The sequence below is a fragment of the Oncorhynchus tshawytscha genome, linkage group LG03 (assembly GCF_018296145.1).
Source record: "Oncorhynchus tshawytscha isolate Ot180627B linkage group LG03, Otsh_v2.0, whole genome shotgun sequence".
Lineage (NCBI taxonomy): Eukaryota > Metazoa > Chordata > Actinopteri > Salmoniformes > Salmonidae > Oncorhynchus > Oncorhynchus tshawytscha.
This window is the reverse complement of record NC_056431.1, coordinates 51,637,978-51,655,527: the sequence shown is the minus strand read 5'-3', so window position 1 is coordinate 51,655,527 and position 17,550 is coordinate 51,637,978. Positions and strand designations below refer to the sequence as shown.

Here is a 17,550-nt window from a genome sequence, read left to right as displayed (position 1 = left end):
CTCCCTCAGAGTCCAGTTAAAATAGGCCTTAAGTAGAGGTGCTAATTGTTCTCTGAAGGTCTTGAACCATTCTGAAGGGTAGCCATCAGTGCCTGGAGACTTGTTGACTTTTTGTTGAGATATTGCTTTATTAATTTCTTCGGTGGATATTTCTAAAGTTAGTCTATCATTTTGCTCTGTCCCAATTGAGGGGAGATCAAGCAAGTTCAAAAAGTGTTCTATTGTCTGTGCATCTGCCTTCTCTGGTTGCTTGTACAGATTTGTGTAACATGATTCAAATGCATTCTGTATTTCATCTAATTTGCATGTGATCTTTTTTGTTTTGGGGTCTTTTATTTTGAAAATGGTATTCTGTGCTTGTTGTTTCCTGAGTCTCCATGCTAGTAATTTGGTTGCCCTTGAGCCTGCTTTATAATATCGTTGTTTCAGGAACCTAAGCTTTTTCTCTACTTCTTCTCTATAAATCTGGTCAATTTCCTGTTTTACCTTTTGAATCTCTCGTAATATAAGATGGTCTTTTTGTTGACCATGAGATCGTACCTGGGTTTCCTGTAATTTCAGCAGTTTCTGTGCTTTAATCTTTTTCTTGCGAGATGATGTGGCTATGATCTTCCCTCTAATAACCGCCTTAGCTGGATGCCACAATATAGCAGGAGATACTTCCCCATTATCATTATTCTCCAGATAGATGTTCAATTCTGTCTTTATTGATTTCTTGAATGCTGGATCATTCAGCATGCTTGTATTAAGTCTCAATATAGTATTTCTTGGTTTGCTATCAAGGTGTAGAGTTAGGTAAACTCCATTATGATCTGATAAGTCGCTCTGCCCGATCCTACAATCCTTAAGCCCGTGTCTATCTGCACTGTACATGAAAAAGTAGTCTAACCTGGAGTATTCAGTGTGGCAGGCTGAGTAAAAAGTAGTCTAACCTGGAGTATTCAGTGTGGCGGGCTGAGTAAAAAGTAGTCTAACCTGGAGTATTCAGTGTGGCAGGCTGAGTAAAAAGTAGTCTAACCTGGAGTATTCAGTGTGGCAGACTGAGTAAAAAGTAGTCTAACCTGGAGTATCCAGTGTGGCAGGCTGAGTAAAAAGTATATTCCTTATCGGTCTTGTGGGTGTCACGCCATACATCGACCAGTCCTAGATCCTGCAGTATCCTATTGATATTTTTGGGAAACTAGGCTCATTTTCCTATTTTGGTTTGTGCTGTCCAATTTTGAGTTTAGAATTGTGTTAAAGTCCCCTCCACAGATAAGAGTGCCAGTGGTTTCTGTGGCTGTTAAATCAAACACCTTCCCGTAGAAGACCATGTCACTCCCTGGGGGTGCGTATACATTAAATAATGTAACTTCCTTGTGATCCAGTTTACATTTAACAAGTATAAATCTACCCTCCTTGTCTTTTATTTCTGACATAAACTCAAAATGAACTGAATTTGGGATCAAGATTGCAACTCCCCTTCTACCCATTTTGTAAGAAAAAAAAGTGTTCCTATATCCCATTTTCTTGAGTTTCTCGTGTTCAGGTGTGGAGAAGTGAGTTTCCTGACAGAATAGTATGTCAACTCTCTCCCGTTTCATCTTTGCTATTACCTTACTTCTCTTGATGGCACTCCCCAATCCGTTCACATTGAGACTTATGACCTTAAATTCCCGATGATGCATCGATATAAATAAATAAAAACTGTGCACCATATCTGCCTGCTTATCATGAACCTAACAATGAACGAAAAATCAAGAACAATAATAAAGTAAACCAAAGTGGGAAAATATTTTGGTATTTGGACTCCCATGTCAGAGGACTGTCTCTTGCCTCTGGGGTTTGAGGAGATGAGCCTGTCCGCAGGATGGGCCCCTCGCTCAGATATGAAAATGCGTGACGTAGTCACAAACAAGACCTGGTGGAACCAAAAATAATAAGGGCGCTTATTTCGTCACTTATACACGTCGGTTAATTACAAGTGAAAACTATAATCGGTCATACGTGCATATCATGAATCCTCCCCTTGATATGCCCTTCTTTCGCCCCGTTGTCAATGTGTCATTAATCATTAGCTAATATATATGTTATTAACGTGACGCTACTTAGTGTGTTCGTAAAGAACACATGCTTTTGGCTACTCACCCTTGTTCAGCATTGGGAGAAAATATGGTATATATTTTACCTATTGTAATGTCAACCGTAACAACCCAAAGTCTTAACAGCTCGCGGTAACTATTAATTCTGTTAAATCCGATTCAGTGTCTTACATCTTCCCATGGGAAATGCCTGAGTCTCTATCGGATGTGAACGTCCTCTCGCCGAGATGGTTTCCCTCTTTCTCCATGACCCTGCTTGTCAACAATGATCCATGGGAGATCTTGCTCGAGTCTTTCCGCTGGTGATGTCGCCTTTCTCCTGGCGGTATACTCCACTGGAAAGCCCCCTTGACTTCAGCTACCTCGTCTGCATGCTCGTATGTAACCGGGCCATTTTCCAGAAATACCCGCATTTTTGGTGGGGCGCCGCTGGGGGGTTTTGAGGCCAGGGCTCGGTGTGCTCTCTCGATTCCCAGGTCAGTGTCGTCTTCAAGTATGCCCTTGAATAGGTCCTCCACGAAGTTGGGCATAGAGTCTTTTTCTGCGCCCTCTACTATGTTATAAAGTCTAATGTTGTTTCGACGTGAGAAACCTTCGAGTTCTGTCCCTTTTGCCTGTAGTGCGTGTTGGCTTTTCAGTGACTGTTCAAGTATTTCCTTGACTGCGGAGTTCCATGTGTCCGTTTCCCCAATGCGCTGTTCTGCGTCCCCCATTCTTGTAGATATGCTGTGAAGTTCTAATTTGTTTTCTTCCAGTTTCTGGTTAATGTCCTTCTTGAGCTAATTTAGTTATTTTCTTACATCTTCTCGAAGTTCCTCTCGTAAACCTGTGAGCGCCTCGCGCAATTCCTCCTTCATCACCTCACGAAATGAGGGCTCTTTTGCGGCTGCTATCTTATTTGCGCTAGCATTAGCCATCTCGGGTTCATCGACGATTATATCTTCTGCTGTCTTGTTATGGGCTGTTGTTGTAGCTCCGCGACCTTTTCCTATTTTCCCCTTTTCCATTTTGTGTAAGTTATTATAATGCTCAGAGTAAATACTTGAATTTAGGGGGGAAATACCGATGTGCAGTACGAAAAACTAGGCAGCCATTTCCTAAGTTGCGTCACCACCAACTTTAAGAATTTTGAAAAGAATAATGGACAAATGTTGCACAATCCAGGTGTGTGTGGAAAGCTCTCATACTTTACTAGGGTTGAATTGCGGGAACTCGGTTACCGATATTTACCGCCCAAAACGACTCACTTTTCCCGGGATAAAGAACTGTGAGAAACCGGTAAATTATAATAAATTCTTTAAATGAACAGCATTATGTGAAATGAAAGCGTTAAATAATATGTGATGTCTAAATCTGTCTTCTCTACTGCCTCTGCATGATGAATCATCAACGCTCAGGGTGGGGACAGACAGCCCACCTCAGTATGGAGCTCAGTTCACAATGCATGTAGACCTACAATATCATCTCATCATGGTAACTTACTTTCTTGTGACAGGTACTGTAGGCCTACATTTTCTGCTAAATAGTCTATGGGGTAGTCACATAAAGCCAGAATGAGTGTTTAATTTACCCATCTCCATCTGGCTTTCGAGGGTCACCATGTTTTGTAATTGTAAAGATATATATATATTTTTTTGCAGCTGCAGAGTTTTAAAACAGCCTATCACTCCAATATCATTGCTTTAAATCAGTGCACATGCGGGCACTCTCTCGCAGTCTTTTAATCCAAGCGGGCTGTCATGTGCCTTTTATGAGGAGTGGCTTCAGTCTGGCCACTCTACCATATAGGCCTGATTAGTGGAGTGTTGCAGAGATGGTTGTCCTTCTGGAAGATTCTCCCATCTCCACAGAGGAACTCTGGAGCTCTGTCAGAGTGACCATCGGATTCTTGTTTACCTCCCTGACCAAGGCCCTTCTCTCCTGATTGCTCAGTTTGGCCGGGCAGCCAGCTCTAGGAAGAGTCTTGATGGTTCCAAACGTCTTCCATTTAAGAATGATTGAGACCACTACGTTCTTGGGGACATTCAATGCTGCACAATCCTGTCTCTGAGCTCTATGTACAATTCTTTTGAACTCATAGCTTGGTTTTTGCTCTGACATGCACTGTCAACTGTGAAACCTTTTATAGACAGGTGTGTGCCTTTCCAAATAATATTTGTATTTATTTAACCTTTATTTAACTAGGCAAGTCAGTTAAGAACATATTCTTATTTACAATGATGGCCTACCAAAAAGCAAAAGGCCTCCAGCGGGGACTGGGGCCTGGGATTAAAAATAAATAAAATATAAATATAGGACAAAAGACACATCACAACAAGAGAGACAACACTACATAAAGAGAGACCTAAGACAACAACACAGCAAGGCAGCAGCACATGACAACACAGCATGGTAGCAACACAACATAATAACAACATGGTAGCAACATAAAACATGGCATAAACATTATTGGACACAGATAACAGCACAAAGGGCAAGAAGGTAGAGACAACAATACATCACATGAAGCAGCCACAACTGTCAGTAAGATTTCCATGATTGAGTCTTTGAATGAAGAGATTGAGATAAAACTATCCCGTTTGAGTGTTTGTTGCAGCTTGTTCCAGTCGCTAGCTGCAGCAAACTGAAAAGAGGAGCGACCCAGGGATGCGTGTGCTTTGGGGACCTTTAACAGAATGTGACTGGAAGAACGGGTGTTGTATGTGGAGGATGAGGGCTGCAGTAGATTTCTCAGATAGGGGGGAGTGAGGCCTAAGATGGTTTTATAAATAAGCATCAACCAGTGGGTCTTGCGACAGGTATACAGAGATGACCAGTTTACAGAGGACTGAATTTACCACAGTTGGACTCCAATGAAGTTGTAGAAACATCTCAAGGATGATCAATGGAGACAAGATGCACCTGAGCTCATTTTCAGGTCTCATAGCAAAGGGTCTGAATACTTATGTAAATAAGGTATCTGTTTTTTATTTTTAATGCATTTGCAAAAATGTCTAAAAACCTGTTTTTGCTTTGTCATTATGGGGTATTGTGTGTAGACTGGTGAAGAACATTTTTAATTAAATCAATTTTAGAATAAGGCTGTAACGTAACAAAATGTGGAAAAAGGGAAGGGGTCTGAATACTTTCCAAATGCACTGTATATATGTTCTAGCCTCTTTCAGGTAATACATTCAATGCAGTATTAGCCTTATATTTAGCTAATTAATGATGGGTTATGCATAATAAGCATCTAACTTATAGCCTCTGTCTCTTGCGCAATACGCAAGCACCCGTGCACCACTGGCCTCTCTCCTTAAAAAACACTCCTTAGCTCTTGGAGTCCCATGCAGGAAAAGCTAGACTAGAATGGCTTGCTGGACATAATTGTTTTAGCAATTCTTATACCAATAGACTATTCGAAGAGGGACGCAAGCTCTTTTTTGCTGAATGTTAAACACAAGAGTGAATAGAAGAGTGAACGTGCAATGGTGGTTGGCTTTAGCAGTTATTTATTCACACCCATAATCATTCAATCTTCATTAAGAGAAGTGACAGCCTTCTGCTTCTAATTCTAGTCCTATATTATTCAAGGATGACATTAGAATGATGAAGATAAGGACAACAAGACTTGTTTCATTTAACTGTTGAAAGCAAGGAAGGAATGAAGCAACAATAGAGAGAGAGAAAGACGAGGTAGGCTAATAACATTAAGATAAATATTATGAAAGGTATATATGAATCAGCCTAGTAACTACACAAATAGGCCCCATTAAAAAAAAAAAATCATATCTAATTCCCTAGCCTATACTACTTTGTTGGCCGCATGTGCTGCACCAGAATCGTATGTTCTCTTCTGCTTTATCATGGTTTGAACGATGTGCATAATTCCACTCCATATAATACAGTATTATACAATACAGCAATACAGTAAACACTCAAAAAGATTAGCCTACTGGAGCTAGTTTCATTTATTTAACCAAGAGAACATATAGCTAGCTACATCTATGGCCGTTTATGTTTTTCTGTCGTGCATAATGTGCAGTATATATGTACTGCACATTATGTATTGGCTCATATGTATTGGCCCATAAAATGTATTTAATACTGTATATGGCTCATTAGGCTCAGGTAGCATCAGGTTATACCAGACATATTTATATGCTTTATAATCATTTTGAATGACACTTCCGGTTTTGGCGGGAAATACCGGGTTACCCGGGAGAAAAGTGATTTATTCTCTGGATGGAACATTTTATAAATACCAGCAAAATATTCAACCCTGTCACACCCTGATCTGTTTCACCTGTCCTTGTGCTTGTCTCCACCCCCCTCCAAGTGTCGCTCATCTTCCCCATTATCCGCGGGTACTTATACCTGTATTCTCTGTCTGTTGCCAGTTCGTCTTGTTTGTTTAAGTCAACCAGCGTTTTGTCTCAGCTCCTGTTTTTTCCCAGTCTCTTTTTCTCGTCCTCCTGGTTTTGACCCTTGCCTGTCCTGACGCTGAGCCCGCCTGCCTGAACACTCTGCCTGCCCCTGACCCTGTGTCTGCCTGCTGTCCTGTGCTTTTGCCCCTACTCTGGATTACCGACCTGAAAGGTGATCGTACGAACTGGCCATGACTGACCAGCAGACTTGGACCAGCTCTGCAACGCCATCTCCTCCCAAGGGGCCCTCATTGGTAGACATGAAGAGTTGCTTTGATGGAAGGGGTCCAGGACGTGGGCGAACGTCACAACCTAGCATTGAACGCTTTGAGGGAGCAATTCCATGGGATGCCTACTAGGCAGCCTACCACGACAGTAACCTCCCAGCCCCTCAGTAACCCGGCTGGTAAGCGGCGCAGTCACCCCGGTGTCCCGGGAACCCCGCTTACCACCCCTGGAGCACTACGATGGAGATTCCAGAACCTGCCGGACCTTTGTCTCCCAGTGCTCCCTCGTTTTTGAGCAGCAGCCTTCTTCATTCCCCCCGGACAACTCGAAGATAACGTACATTACTACGCTGATGTTCGGGAGGTCACTCGCCTGGGCCACGGCGGTGTGTGAGCAACAATCCACCGTCTGCCTCAGTCTGGAGATATTCATGGTGGAGGTGAGAAATGTTTGAGGCTCCGGTGTCCGGGAGAGAGGCTGCCTGGAAGTTCTCCAGCTTTGGCAGGACTCCGTCAGTGTGGCGGACTATGTGGTGGATTTCAGCACGCTAGCAGCGGAGGATGCCTGGAACCCGGAAGCGCTGTTCGACATGTTCCTGCACGGATTATCAGAGGAAGTAAAGGACGAGCTTGCAGCCCGGGAACTACCGACAGATCTCGACTCACTCATCGCTTTAACCATCCTGATCGATGGTCAGCTACGGGTTAGGAGGGAGAAGAGGTCTGATTAAGGTCGCAATCGCTCACTCAAGGATCCCACCTTGCATCTGATGAACTCCGGAAGTCCCCGGCATCTTCATCCCAGAGAGGATCCGAGCTTACCCAAGTTCCTCCAAGAGCCTCCGAAGACAGCCAATTTGCCTCTTCCCGAGCCGATGCAGCTTGGCAGGGCTAGGCTGTCTCCAGCCGAACATGTACGCAGACTTAACACCCAGTGTTGTCTGTATTGCGGGACTGCCGGTCATTATGTGGCTACCTGTCCCTTCAAGAGACCTAGCTCATTGGTAGGAATGAGTATTATGGTGGGTCTTAAGGATAATGTTGCTTCTCCCCTTCCTCGCCCCCCTTCTCCATGCCACCCTAATGTAGGGAAACCAGTCCAAGTCTCTCCAGATACTCATCGACGCAGGGGACAATTTCAGTCTTATGGATGTTACCCTGGCGTCCATGCTAGACATCCCCACTCAAACCCTCTCCATACTCATGGATGTTAGAGTGCTGGAAGGGCGTTCTATAGGCTGGGTCACCCACCATACCACCCCCATCAACCTACAAGTGTCGGGGAACCACAGCGAGACGATCCAATTCCTGCTAATTGAGTGTCCCCAGGTTCTTGTGGTATTGGGATTCTCTTGGCTCCAGCGACACAATTCCTCGATTGACTGGTCTACTGGTGCCATCATGGGCTGGAGCCCGTTCTGCCACGATCATTGCCTGAAATCATTTCTGCCTGCCCCGGGACGTCTTCCTGGGTGGGTGCTTGGAAATAGCCCCGAACCTCTGTGCCATTCCCGCGGAGTACCAGGACCTCCGGGAGGGGTTCAGTAAGGCACGGGCCACTTCACTTCCACAACACCAACCTGGTACCCAAGGATGTTAAGCCGGATGTGCTGGCATGCTGCTATAGCCCCGCGGCTACACCCTCGGAAGCTGAGACCTTTCCCCCCTTCTCCAAAATCATTAGCCCCTTTGCTGTTTGTCCTCTGTTGTCACATAGCCTCTGTATACTTCCTACTTTTCATGTGTCTAGATGTAAATCCATGTGTCACAGTCCTTTGTCTCCTGTTTGTTACTTCAATACAGTCTACATTTGGGTCTTACCTGAAATGTGATACAACCCTAAGACTTACCTAGAAAGACTCATAGCTGTAATCGCTGTCAAAGCTGCTTCTACAAAATACACATGTAAATTAGCTATACATTTGCTAACATTTCTAAAAACATGTTTTCACTTTGTCATTATGGGATATTGTGTGTAGATTGATGAGGAAAAAGATGTATGTAATCCATTTTGAATTCAGGCTGTAACACAACAAAATGTGGAGTAAGTCAAAGGGTATGAATACTCTCTGAAGGCACTGTAGTGGCAGCCTTCACAACTAATTATTTCGCTCTATCCCTACACCCCCCTACCTCCAACCCCCCACAAACGATCACACATGCACACACGTAGATAGTTGTCAATCCACTTACCTCCGCATTGCTGGTCCTTATCAAAGCCAGACGCAGGGAGAATCACTGCAACACAACACACACACACACACAGACAGACAGACAGACAGACAGACAGACATGCAGAGACAGACACACCGTCAGCTACCAGCACATGCAGATTCTTACCACCCACAGACCAGCTGGAATCACTCCAAGACACCAGAGTAGACTTTCATTTTAACTGGAAGATGAAATATTGTATATGGTACATACAGCACAAACAAACGTCATGAAACACAAATCAATGAATCATTTCTCCAGTGGAATGTTGTAAATGTCTTGAATGTTGAATGTTGTGTAGCCTGAGCCAATCAGTTAATCAAAGTAAAGCCAATCATTTAAAGTTAAACCACGTCTGCCTTCCACTAATTCATCAGGAAGGTAGTGGGAGAGAGGGAGGGAAGGGTGTGTTTTTAATTGAGACGCAACAATCCAATGATTAAATTTGGGGCAATTTTCCCCCAGGCAGTGTCACACACAATCCCAGTGACCTTACGATTTCTATCGCCTCATCCAAAATTGCAATAAATTAGATGTGATTTGGTCTGCATCCCAAATGGCACCCCTATTTCCTATATAGTGTACTACTTTTGATCAGGGCACAGGGCTCTGGTCAAAAGTAGTGCACTATATAGGGAATAGGGGGCCTTTCGGGATGCATCCTTGGTGTTGTGACACATTAATATTAATTTTGAGAAGCCTTGATTTAATTCACTTGGTATTCTGGGCTAGTGGGTCTATCTTGTCTCGTCTCTGGCAGCCAGGCCCTGAAAGATCACTACGACTACAGCAAAAATAAAGGAAGAAGACTTAACAGACAGAGACATCAGAGGAGCAGTCAGAGAAGCCTGATTTACTGAGATTAACACTAATTAAGATAGCAGATGGGCAAGGCCTCTGTCTGGTGGGGATTGGAGGAGTTTGATAGTATATGGGGCAGTTTCACGGACACTAATGGATTTAAAAGCACTTTCAATTTAACATGATTTTTAGACCAGGAAATGGCTTATTCTGGAAAACTGGCGTGTGATGATACGGCTCATTTCAGTGTGTGTCTGTTACATAATGATGATGACGACGACGATGATGATGATAACAATGATGATAATGATGATGAAGGTGTGTCTGACTCACCTGGGATCTCATTGCAATCCCTGTGCTCGGTGCTGTTTCCCACACAGGGGGATGAGCCTTGAGCTCCACAGACCCTGCTGCGTACCTGCAGCCCTGCATTGTCACACACTGACCACAGAGACCAGGCCATCCAGCCGCCTGCACACACACACACACTGTGACTGTCAGTACACAGACAAATGATCATGGACTCACCCTGAGTTGAAGTAACTGCTGCAGTCTTAGAATGGCTGGAACCCAACATGCCCACCCAAGAGCATGAGACAAACAAACAAACTAGCCCCACCACAGCACAGCCACAAACAACCTTAGCCATATACAAACAGACCCAAACGTTTGTGAGGTAAACTGTATTGAGTAAGCAAACCCATAGTTTGTTTTGTGCATAGCCAAGATTTTTGTGTCCAGAGCCAAGTGCAAGTCATGTTTCCCGGCCGGCAGGCACTTGTATACAGTAAACAGAAAGGATCCAATCCCGGTTTCCCAACACATAATGACAAAACCCATTAATCCAAAGAAACTGTACATATATAAGGCTCTATGACTGCAGCCATTCTGTTTACCTCTCGTATCAGTCAGAGACAGTCACTGGCTGTTGAAGCTGCTCCATCGGCTCTTTGATCTCCCACAACTTGTGTTGGTAGAACAACAGAATATAACCCCCACGGTACGGTGTCCATATTAGGACAGGCTCAGAGTCTAAAAGGAGTTGGTGGCCTTGTGACTCTGAGCCTTTCCTAATATGGACACCGTACTGTTGCATAATATTACAATTATGTTTAATAACGCAGCAAACCAGCCCTCTTACTATAATTGCTTCATTCATTTCATTCATTTATTTACGTCACTCAACCAAACCAATGCGTCTGAGCTGTAGAATTGGATCATGGCAGAAATAAAACCCCGAGGCACCTCTATTAGCATTCACTGTAATAACAGTCACACACACACAAACACAAAAGCACAAACACACCTGTCCTCCATTAGTTAGCACAATCTCTTTAGTCAAGCCACCTCTGAAAGGGACATCAGATAGTCCGGGGACTGACAGACACAAGGCCTTTTGGCTAATTGGAGGTGCACTGTATCTGTCGGGAAGTGAGCAGGGATCTGTGCATAGATGACCAATGTCCTGCTTGTCAGTAAATGTACCGTAGCCGGAGACAAATGAAATGGCCACGTCATTAGCATGGTAAACTGTGGACACAACCACAGGCAGCCAGGTAGGCACACACACACATTTCGAACGCATTTCACACACACACGGCCACACGCCGCAGCAGAAACAGAAGCAATATTTGAACTGGCTAGCAAATTCCAGGAAATAAAGAATAGATTAGGAATCAGATAAAACAAAAGAGAAACTCTTTAGAAATGGTGTCTCATTAGGGCTGTGGGCTTATTCAGAGACACGTCTGAGAGTAACTTTCTACCCAGGCCAGGATTAGCTGGCTCAGAATCACACATACGAATGACAGTGTCCTATTGGCAGAAGAGACTACACAGAGGGATGCACAGAGCAGAGGGCCTGGTTACACATACAGTATAAATACAGTGGGGTAAAAAAGTATTTAGTCAGCCACCAATTGTGCAAGTTCTCCCACTTAAAAAGATGAGAGGCCTGTAATTTTCATCATAGGTACACTTCAACTATGACAGACAAAATGAGAAAAAAAATCCAGAAAATCACATTGTAGGATTTTTTATGAAATTATTTGCAAATTGTGGTGGAAAATAAGTATTTGGTCACCTACAAACAAGCAAGATTTCTAGCTCTCATAGACCTGTAACTTCTTCTTTAAGAGGTTCCTCTGTCCTCCACTCGTTACCTGTATTAATGGCACCTGTTTGAACTTGTTATCAGTACAAAAGACACCTGTCCACAACCTCAAACAGTCACACTCCAAACTCCACTATGGCCAAGACCAAAGAGCTGTCAAAGGACACCAGAAACAAAATTGTAGACCTGCACCAGGCTGGGAAGACTGAATATGCAATAGGTAAGCAGCTTGGTTTGAAGAAATCAACTGTGGGAGCAATTATTAGGAAATGGAAGACATACAAGACCACTGATAATCTCGATCTGGGGCTCCACGCAAGATCTCACCCCGTGAGGTCAAAATAATCACAAGAACGGTGAGCAAAAATCCCAGAACCACACGGGGGGACCTAGTGAATCACCTGCAGAGAGCTGGGACCAAAGTAACAAAGCCTACCATCAGTAACACACTACGCCGCCAGGGACTCAAATCCTGCAGTGCCAGACGTGTCCCCCTGCTTAAGCCAGTACATGTCCAGGCCCGTCTGAAGTTTGCTAGAGAGCATTTGGATGATCCAGAAGGAGATTATAATAATAATGTCATATAGTCAGATGAAACCAAAATATAACTTTTTGGTAAAAACTCAACTCGTCGTGTTTGGAGGACAAAGAATGCTGAGTTGCATCCAAAGAACACCATACCTACTGTGAAGCATGGGGTGGTAACATCATGCTTTGGGGCTGTTTTTCTGCAAAGGGACCAGGACGACTGATCCGTGTAAAGGAAAGAATGAATGGGGCCATGTATCGTGAGATTTTGAGTGAAAATCTCCCTCCATCAGCAAGATCATTGAAGATGAAACGTGGCTGGGTCTTTCAGCATGACAATGATCCCAAACACACCGCCCGGGAAATGAAGGAGTGGCTTCGTAAGAAGCATTTCAAGGTCCTGGAGTGGCCTAGCCAGTCTCCAGATCTCAACCCCATAGAAAATCTTTGGAGGGAGTTGAAAGTCCGTGTTGCCCAGCAACAGCCCCAAAACATCACTGCTCTAGAGGAGATCTGCATGGAGGAATGGGCCAAAATACCAGCAACAGTGTGTGAAAACCTTGTGAAGACTTACAGAAAACGTTTGACCTCTGTAATTTCCAAAAAAAGGGTATATAACAAAGTATTGAAATACACTTTTGTTATTGACCAAATACTTATTTTCCACCATAATTTGCAAATAAATTCATTAAAAATCCTACAATGTGATTTTCTGGATTTTTCTCTCACATTTCTCATCATAGTTGAAGTGTACCTATGATGAAAATTACAGGCCTCTCTCATCTTTTTAAGTGGGAGAACTTGCACAATTGGTGGCTGACTAAATACTTTTTTGCCCCACTGTATCAGATCCCATCATCACACAATATTGGGCCAAAAGGCACACCACCGGTCTGCACCACCACAAGGCTGGCACTGAGGCTGCAAAAGGAAAGCAGCAGACAGGCCGGGGACTCCATCACAGCCCTCTCTGGAGCGACATAACAAGGTGTTGATTGGCACAGTATTGATCAGTAAGTAATTATCATGATAGACTAGTTGTAATGTATTGATTAGAGGTAATGATCGTCCTGATGTAAAGGACAGGGAAGCCTGTGACTCTGATGGATGTGTTGGGGTGGTGTTGGGTGTGATGTGTGTGTGTGTGTGCCTTACCATCACAGGTGTGTGTGTTGCACAGCGCTTCCTCAGTGTGTAGACCAATACAGATATCTCCTCCGTTGCCAGGGCTGGGGTTGTTACAGGAGCGGGTACGCTGGTAGTGCCCTCCACCACAGGGCACTGAACACTGAGACCAGGACGACCAACACGACCAGGCTCCACTCACTGGACAGGAACACACACACACACACACACACACACACACACACACACACAAAGACAAACACACACGCAAAGACATAAACATATAAGCAAGGTCAGATATCTCTCTCTCTCATCACTAACTAGGCAAAAATAAACATAATAAATGTTATCCTCTTGTAGCTGCAATAAACACAACCAAAGTCTACCCAGAGGACCAGATAGATTATCTACTTAAAAAACTACACTGCTGTCCATTGTCCCTACACGGCACTTTTCATGCCTAAGAATAACTCTGCTATGCTTAACCCCTCTATAAAGACTTGCTATATTAAGTGTGTTGTCATTTCACTTACATTTGTTTTTAATTAACTAGGCAAGTCAGTTAAGAACAAATTCTTATTTACAATAACGGCTACCGGGGAACAGTGGGTTAACTGCCTTGTTCAGGGGCAGAACGACAGATTTTTACCTTGTCAGCTCGGGGATTCAATCCAGCAACCTTTTGGTTACTGTCCCAACACTCTAACCACTAGGCTACCTGCCACCCCATTGTACTTTCAGCATATCCATCTGAATGAGAGTGTTTGAGCTGAGAGTGTGAACGATGAGGGAAGCGAGACAGTAAAGAATGCGTTTGACAGAGAGAGATGGAGGTGAGTGGTGAGAGGAGCCGGGGCTGTAATGCCGTCCTCGCCCCCATCGCCCCGCTCTAGAAAACTCCATTTACTTCAGTGGATTAGACAGTAGGGAGAGTGAACTGGGACCTGACTGCTTTGGTTGCCTCACACTCCTCTGGCTGTCTGTCTGGCCCCTCTGAGTGCTGCGTGGTGATGGGACTGGGAAAGACATTTTGGGGAAAGAGGAATATAAAGAGAGAGCCTCTCAAGAAAACGAGCAAACAGAAGGCTTGTAAAATAAAGATGGCTTCTCCTTATAGCCCTGTCTCTGTAACACTCTTCACCATCTCTCAATCTTGTGAAAATCTATTTTCTTCTCCCTTGCCACTCCATCTGTCAATTTCACAGTCTCTCGGTCTCTCGGTCTCTAGGTCTCTCGGACTCTAGGTCTCTAGGTCTCTCGGTCTCACTGTCTCTTTCTGTCAGTCTTGCTCTGCCTCTGTAAATCAGGTACCTCTCCCTCCCTCTCTGTCTTCCTCTGTCTATCAGTCAAGGACCGCTCTCTCCCCCTCCCTCACTCTCTCTCTCTGTCTTTTTCTGTCTCTCAATCAAGGACTTCTCTCCCTCTCTCGCAAGCGCCCTCCCTCCCTCAGTCACATAATATCCAACTATCAGACAGACAGACAGAGAGAGAGATAAATTACAGACTGAGTCATTTAGGTCAGGTTAATTAAGAGTTGAGTATATAGACATAAGAGAATAGGTTGGCACACACAGCCAATGACCATTACTAAATGATACACTCAAGGGATGATCATCAGTGATGCACCAACCATACAACATGAATATAGCCAGTCCACATCCCATCTACATGAGTGTTAAGAGCAGAGCTTGGTGTTGTTACTACTGGTTAAAGCAGGCCAACGGCATGATTAGGGGATGATGAGAAGCTTTAGTTTCAACGCTACAAAGACTCAGCTACTGTAATCAAGGAGTCCTTGGTTCTGTTTCATTAGCTAATGGAAGTAATGGTCCCCTCAGCATGACTTTACAGGACTAGCATCAGCAAACAGCTCTCTCCCTGGTGGTGTGTTTTAATGTGTGTATTATGCTAACCACAACTGGAGGTCATTGATGTATAGTTACGGAAGTAGTGTGTGTGTATGTGTGTGCAAGTGCATGTGTGCACGTGTGTTTGTGTGTGTGTGTGTGTGTGTATGTTCTCTTCCTCTTTACCTTGGCAGGCCTGAGAGTTGCAGTCCTGGTACTCCACGGGTGAGCCCCTGCAGGCTGGCGGGGCAGCCTTGCCCTCTGGGGTGGTACAGGTGCGCTTGCGGGTGCGGTACCCTTTGGCACAGTCCTGGGAGCAGGCGGACCACGTCTCCCATGACGACCAGTCGGCGCCTGCCACTCGTACCACAGGGGTCCTCAGGAGGTCCTCCACTAGAGCTAGCAGAAGAGGAAAGGGTTAATACACAGGTTACTGGTCTGTTCAATACACTGAATCATTTCTACATTACACAGGTCATAGAGATAGAGTAGTATCCTACCGTTGTATATTATATAGGTGTATGGAATAGCTCACACATACAAGCGAAAGATCACTGATACCACGGGATCAATAGGACCAAGATTTCTTTATACTGAAACACACTCTCCATTCTGAAGTCATTCAGATTATTCAACCCTGCCTTCATGGAGAGTCATACAACTGAAAAATCATCTCCTCTCTGTTCTGAGGAAGGAGTCTTACTTTATTCATATCTTACTCAAGTCAGCTCTGGCCTTATTCTGGGTAAGTCTGGCTCAACTGTGACACGTTGGGAAGTGTTTAAGTGTTTTACAGTGACCTCACTAACTGAATATACTGTATATACAACAGACAGAGCCACCTGGCCAGACATAGAGAGAGAGAGAGAGAGAGAGAGAGGCCAGCCTTCAGTCCTGTCCAGTCTGGACTGTATTTCCTGTTCAGAAGCAGTTCATCAGCTGCACTCTGAGCCTGTCCTCCTATCTGCCCACCCTGCCTACACAGCCCACTCTGGCCAGCCTGGCCACTGTCAGCCAGCTACAGTTAATCAATACAGTGGGCGGAGAGCTTAAAGCTGCCATCAAGAGAGGAGAGTCGGACTGTGACCAGCAGCATAGCGTGCCTGCTGGGAGACCCACACACTAACAGACATCAACAGACATTAACATACCAACAGACACTAATATACCAACAGACACTAAACACGAACAGACACGAACACACTAACAGACACCAACACACCAACAGACATCAACACACCAACAGACACTAACATACCAACAGACACTAACATACCAACAGACACTAAGACACCAACAGACACTAACATACCAACAGACACTAAACACGAACAGACATGAACACACTAACAGACACCAACACACCAACAGACATCAACACACCAACAGACATCAACACACCAACAGACACTAACATACCAACAGACACTAACATACCAACAGACACTAAGACACCAACAGACACTAACATACCAACAGACACTAAACACGAACAGACACACCAACAGACACTAACATACCAACAGACACTAAACACGAACAGACACGAACACACCAACAGACACTAACACACCAACAGACACTAACATACCAACAGACACTAACATACCAACAGACACTAACATACCAACAGACACTAACACACCAACAGACACTAACATACCAACAGACATTAACATACCAACAGACACTAACACACTAACAGACACCAACACACAACAGACACCAACAGACACTAACATACCAACAGACACTAACATACCAACAGACAGTAACACACCAACAGAGACGAACACACAAACACACGAACAGACACGAACACACTAACAGACACCAACACACTAACAGACACCAACACACCAACAGACACCAACACACCAAGAGACACCAACTGGCACTAACACTCAAACAGACACTAACACACAACAAGACCCTAACATATTAACAGACACCAACACATCAACACACCAACACACTAACAAACACCAACAGACACGAACACACCAACATACTAACAGACACTAACACACCAACATACTAATAGACACGAACATACCAAAAGACACTAACATACTATTAGACACGAACATACTATTAGACACAAACATACTATTAAACACAAACATACTATTAGACACTAACAACATACTATTAGACACTAACATACTAATAGACACTAATATACTATTAGACACTAACATACTATTA

The 17,550-nt window shown here is 44.2% G+C and overlaps 1 protein-coding gene across 5 annotated transcripts in view; it reads right to left on the bottom strand.

Moving 5' to 3' along the window:
* The window catches only part of LOC112224267 (semaphorin-5B), a 202,061-nt gene that overhangs the window by 10,798 nt on the left and 173,713 nt on the right, over nt 1-17,550 (bottom strand). For 3 of the 5 annotated variants that reach the window (XM_042319451.1, XM_042319446.1, XM_042319455.1), the window contains 4 exons: nt 15,529-15,741; nt 13,526-13,696; nt 10,063-10,200; nt 8,908-8,952 (listed from right to left, as the gene is read on the bottom strand). In XM_042319451.1, coding sequence (XP_042175385.1) covers nt 8,908-8,952; nt 10,063-10,200; nt 13,526-13,696; nt 15,529-15,741 — 567 coding nt within the window. The remainder of the gene's footprint in view (nt 1-8,907; nt 8,953-10,062; nt 10,201-13,525; nt 13,697-15,528; nt 15,742-17,550) is intronic. The other 2 variants (XM_042319462.1, XM_042319470.1) reach the window with 2 other exon arrangements.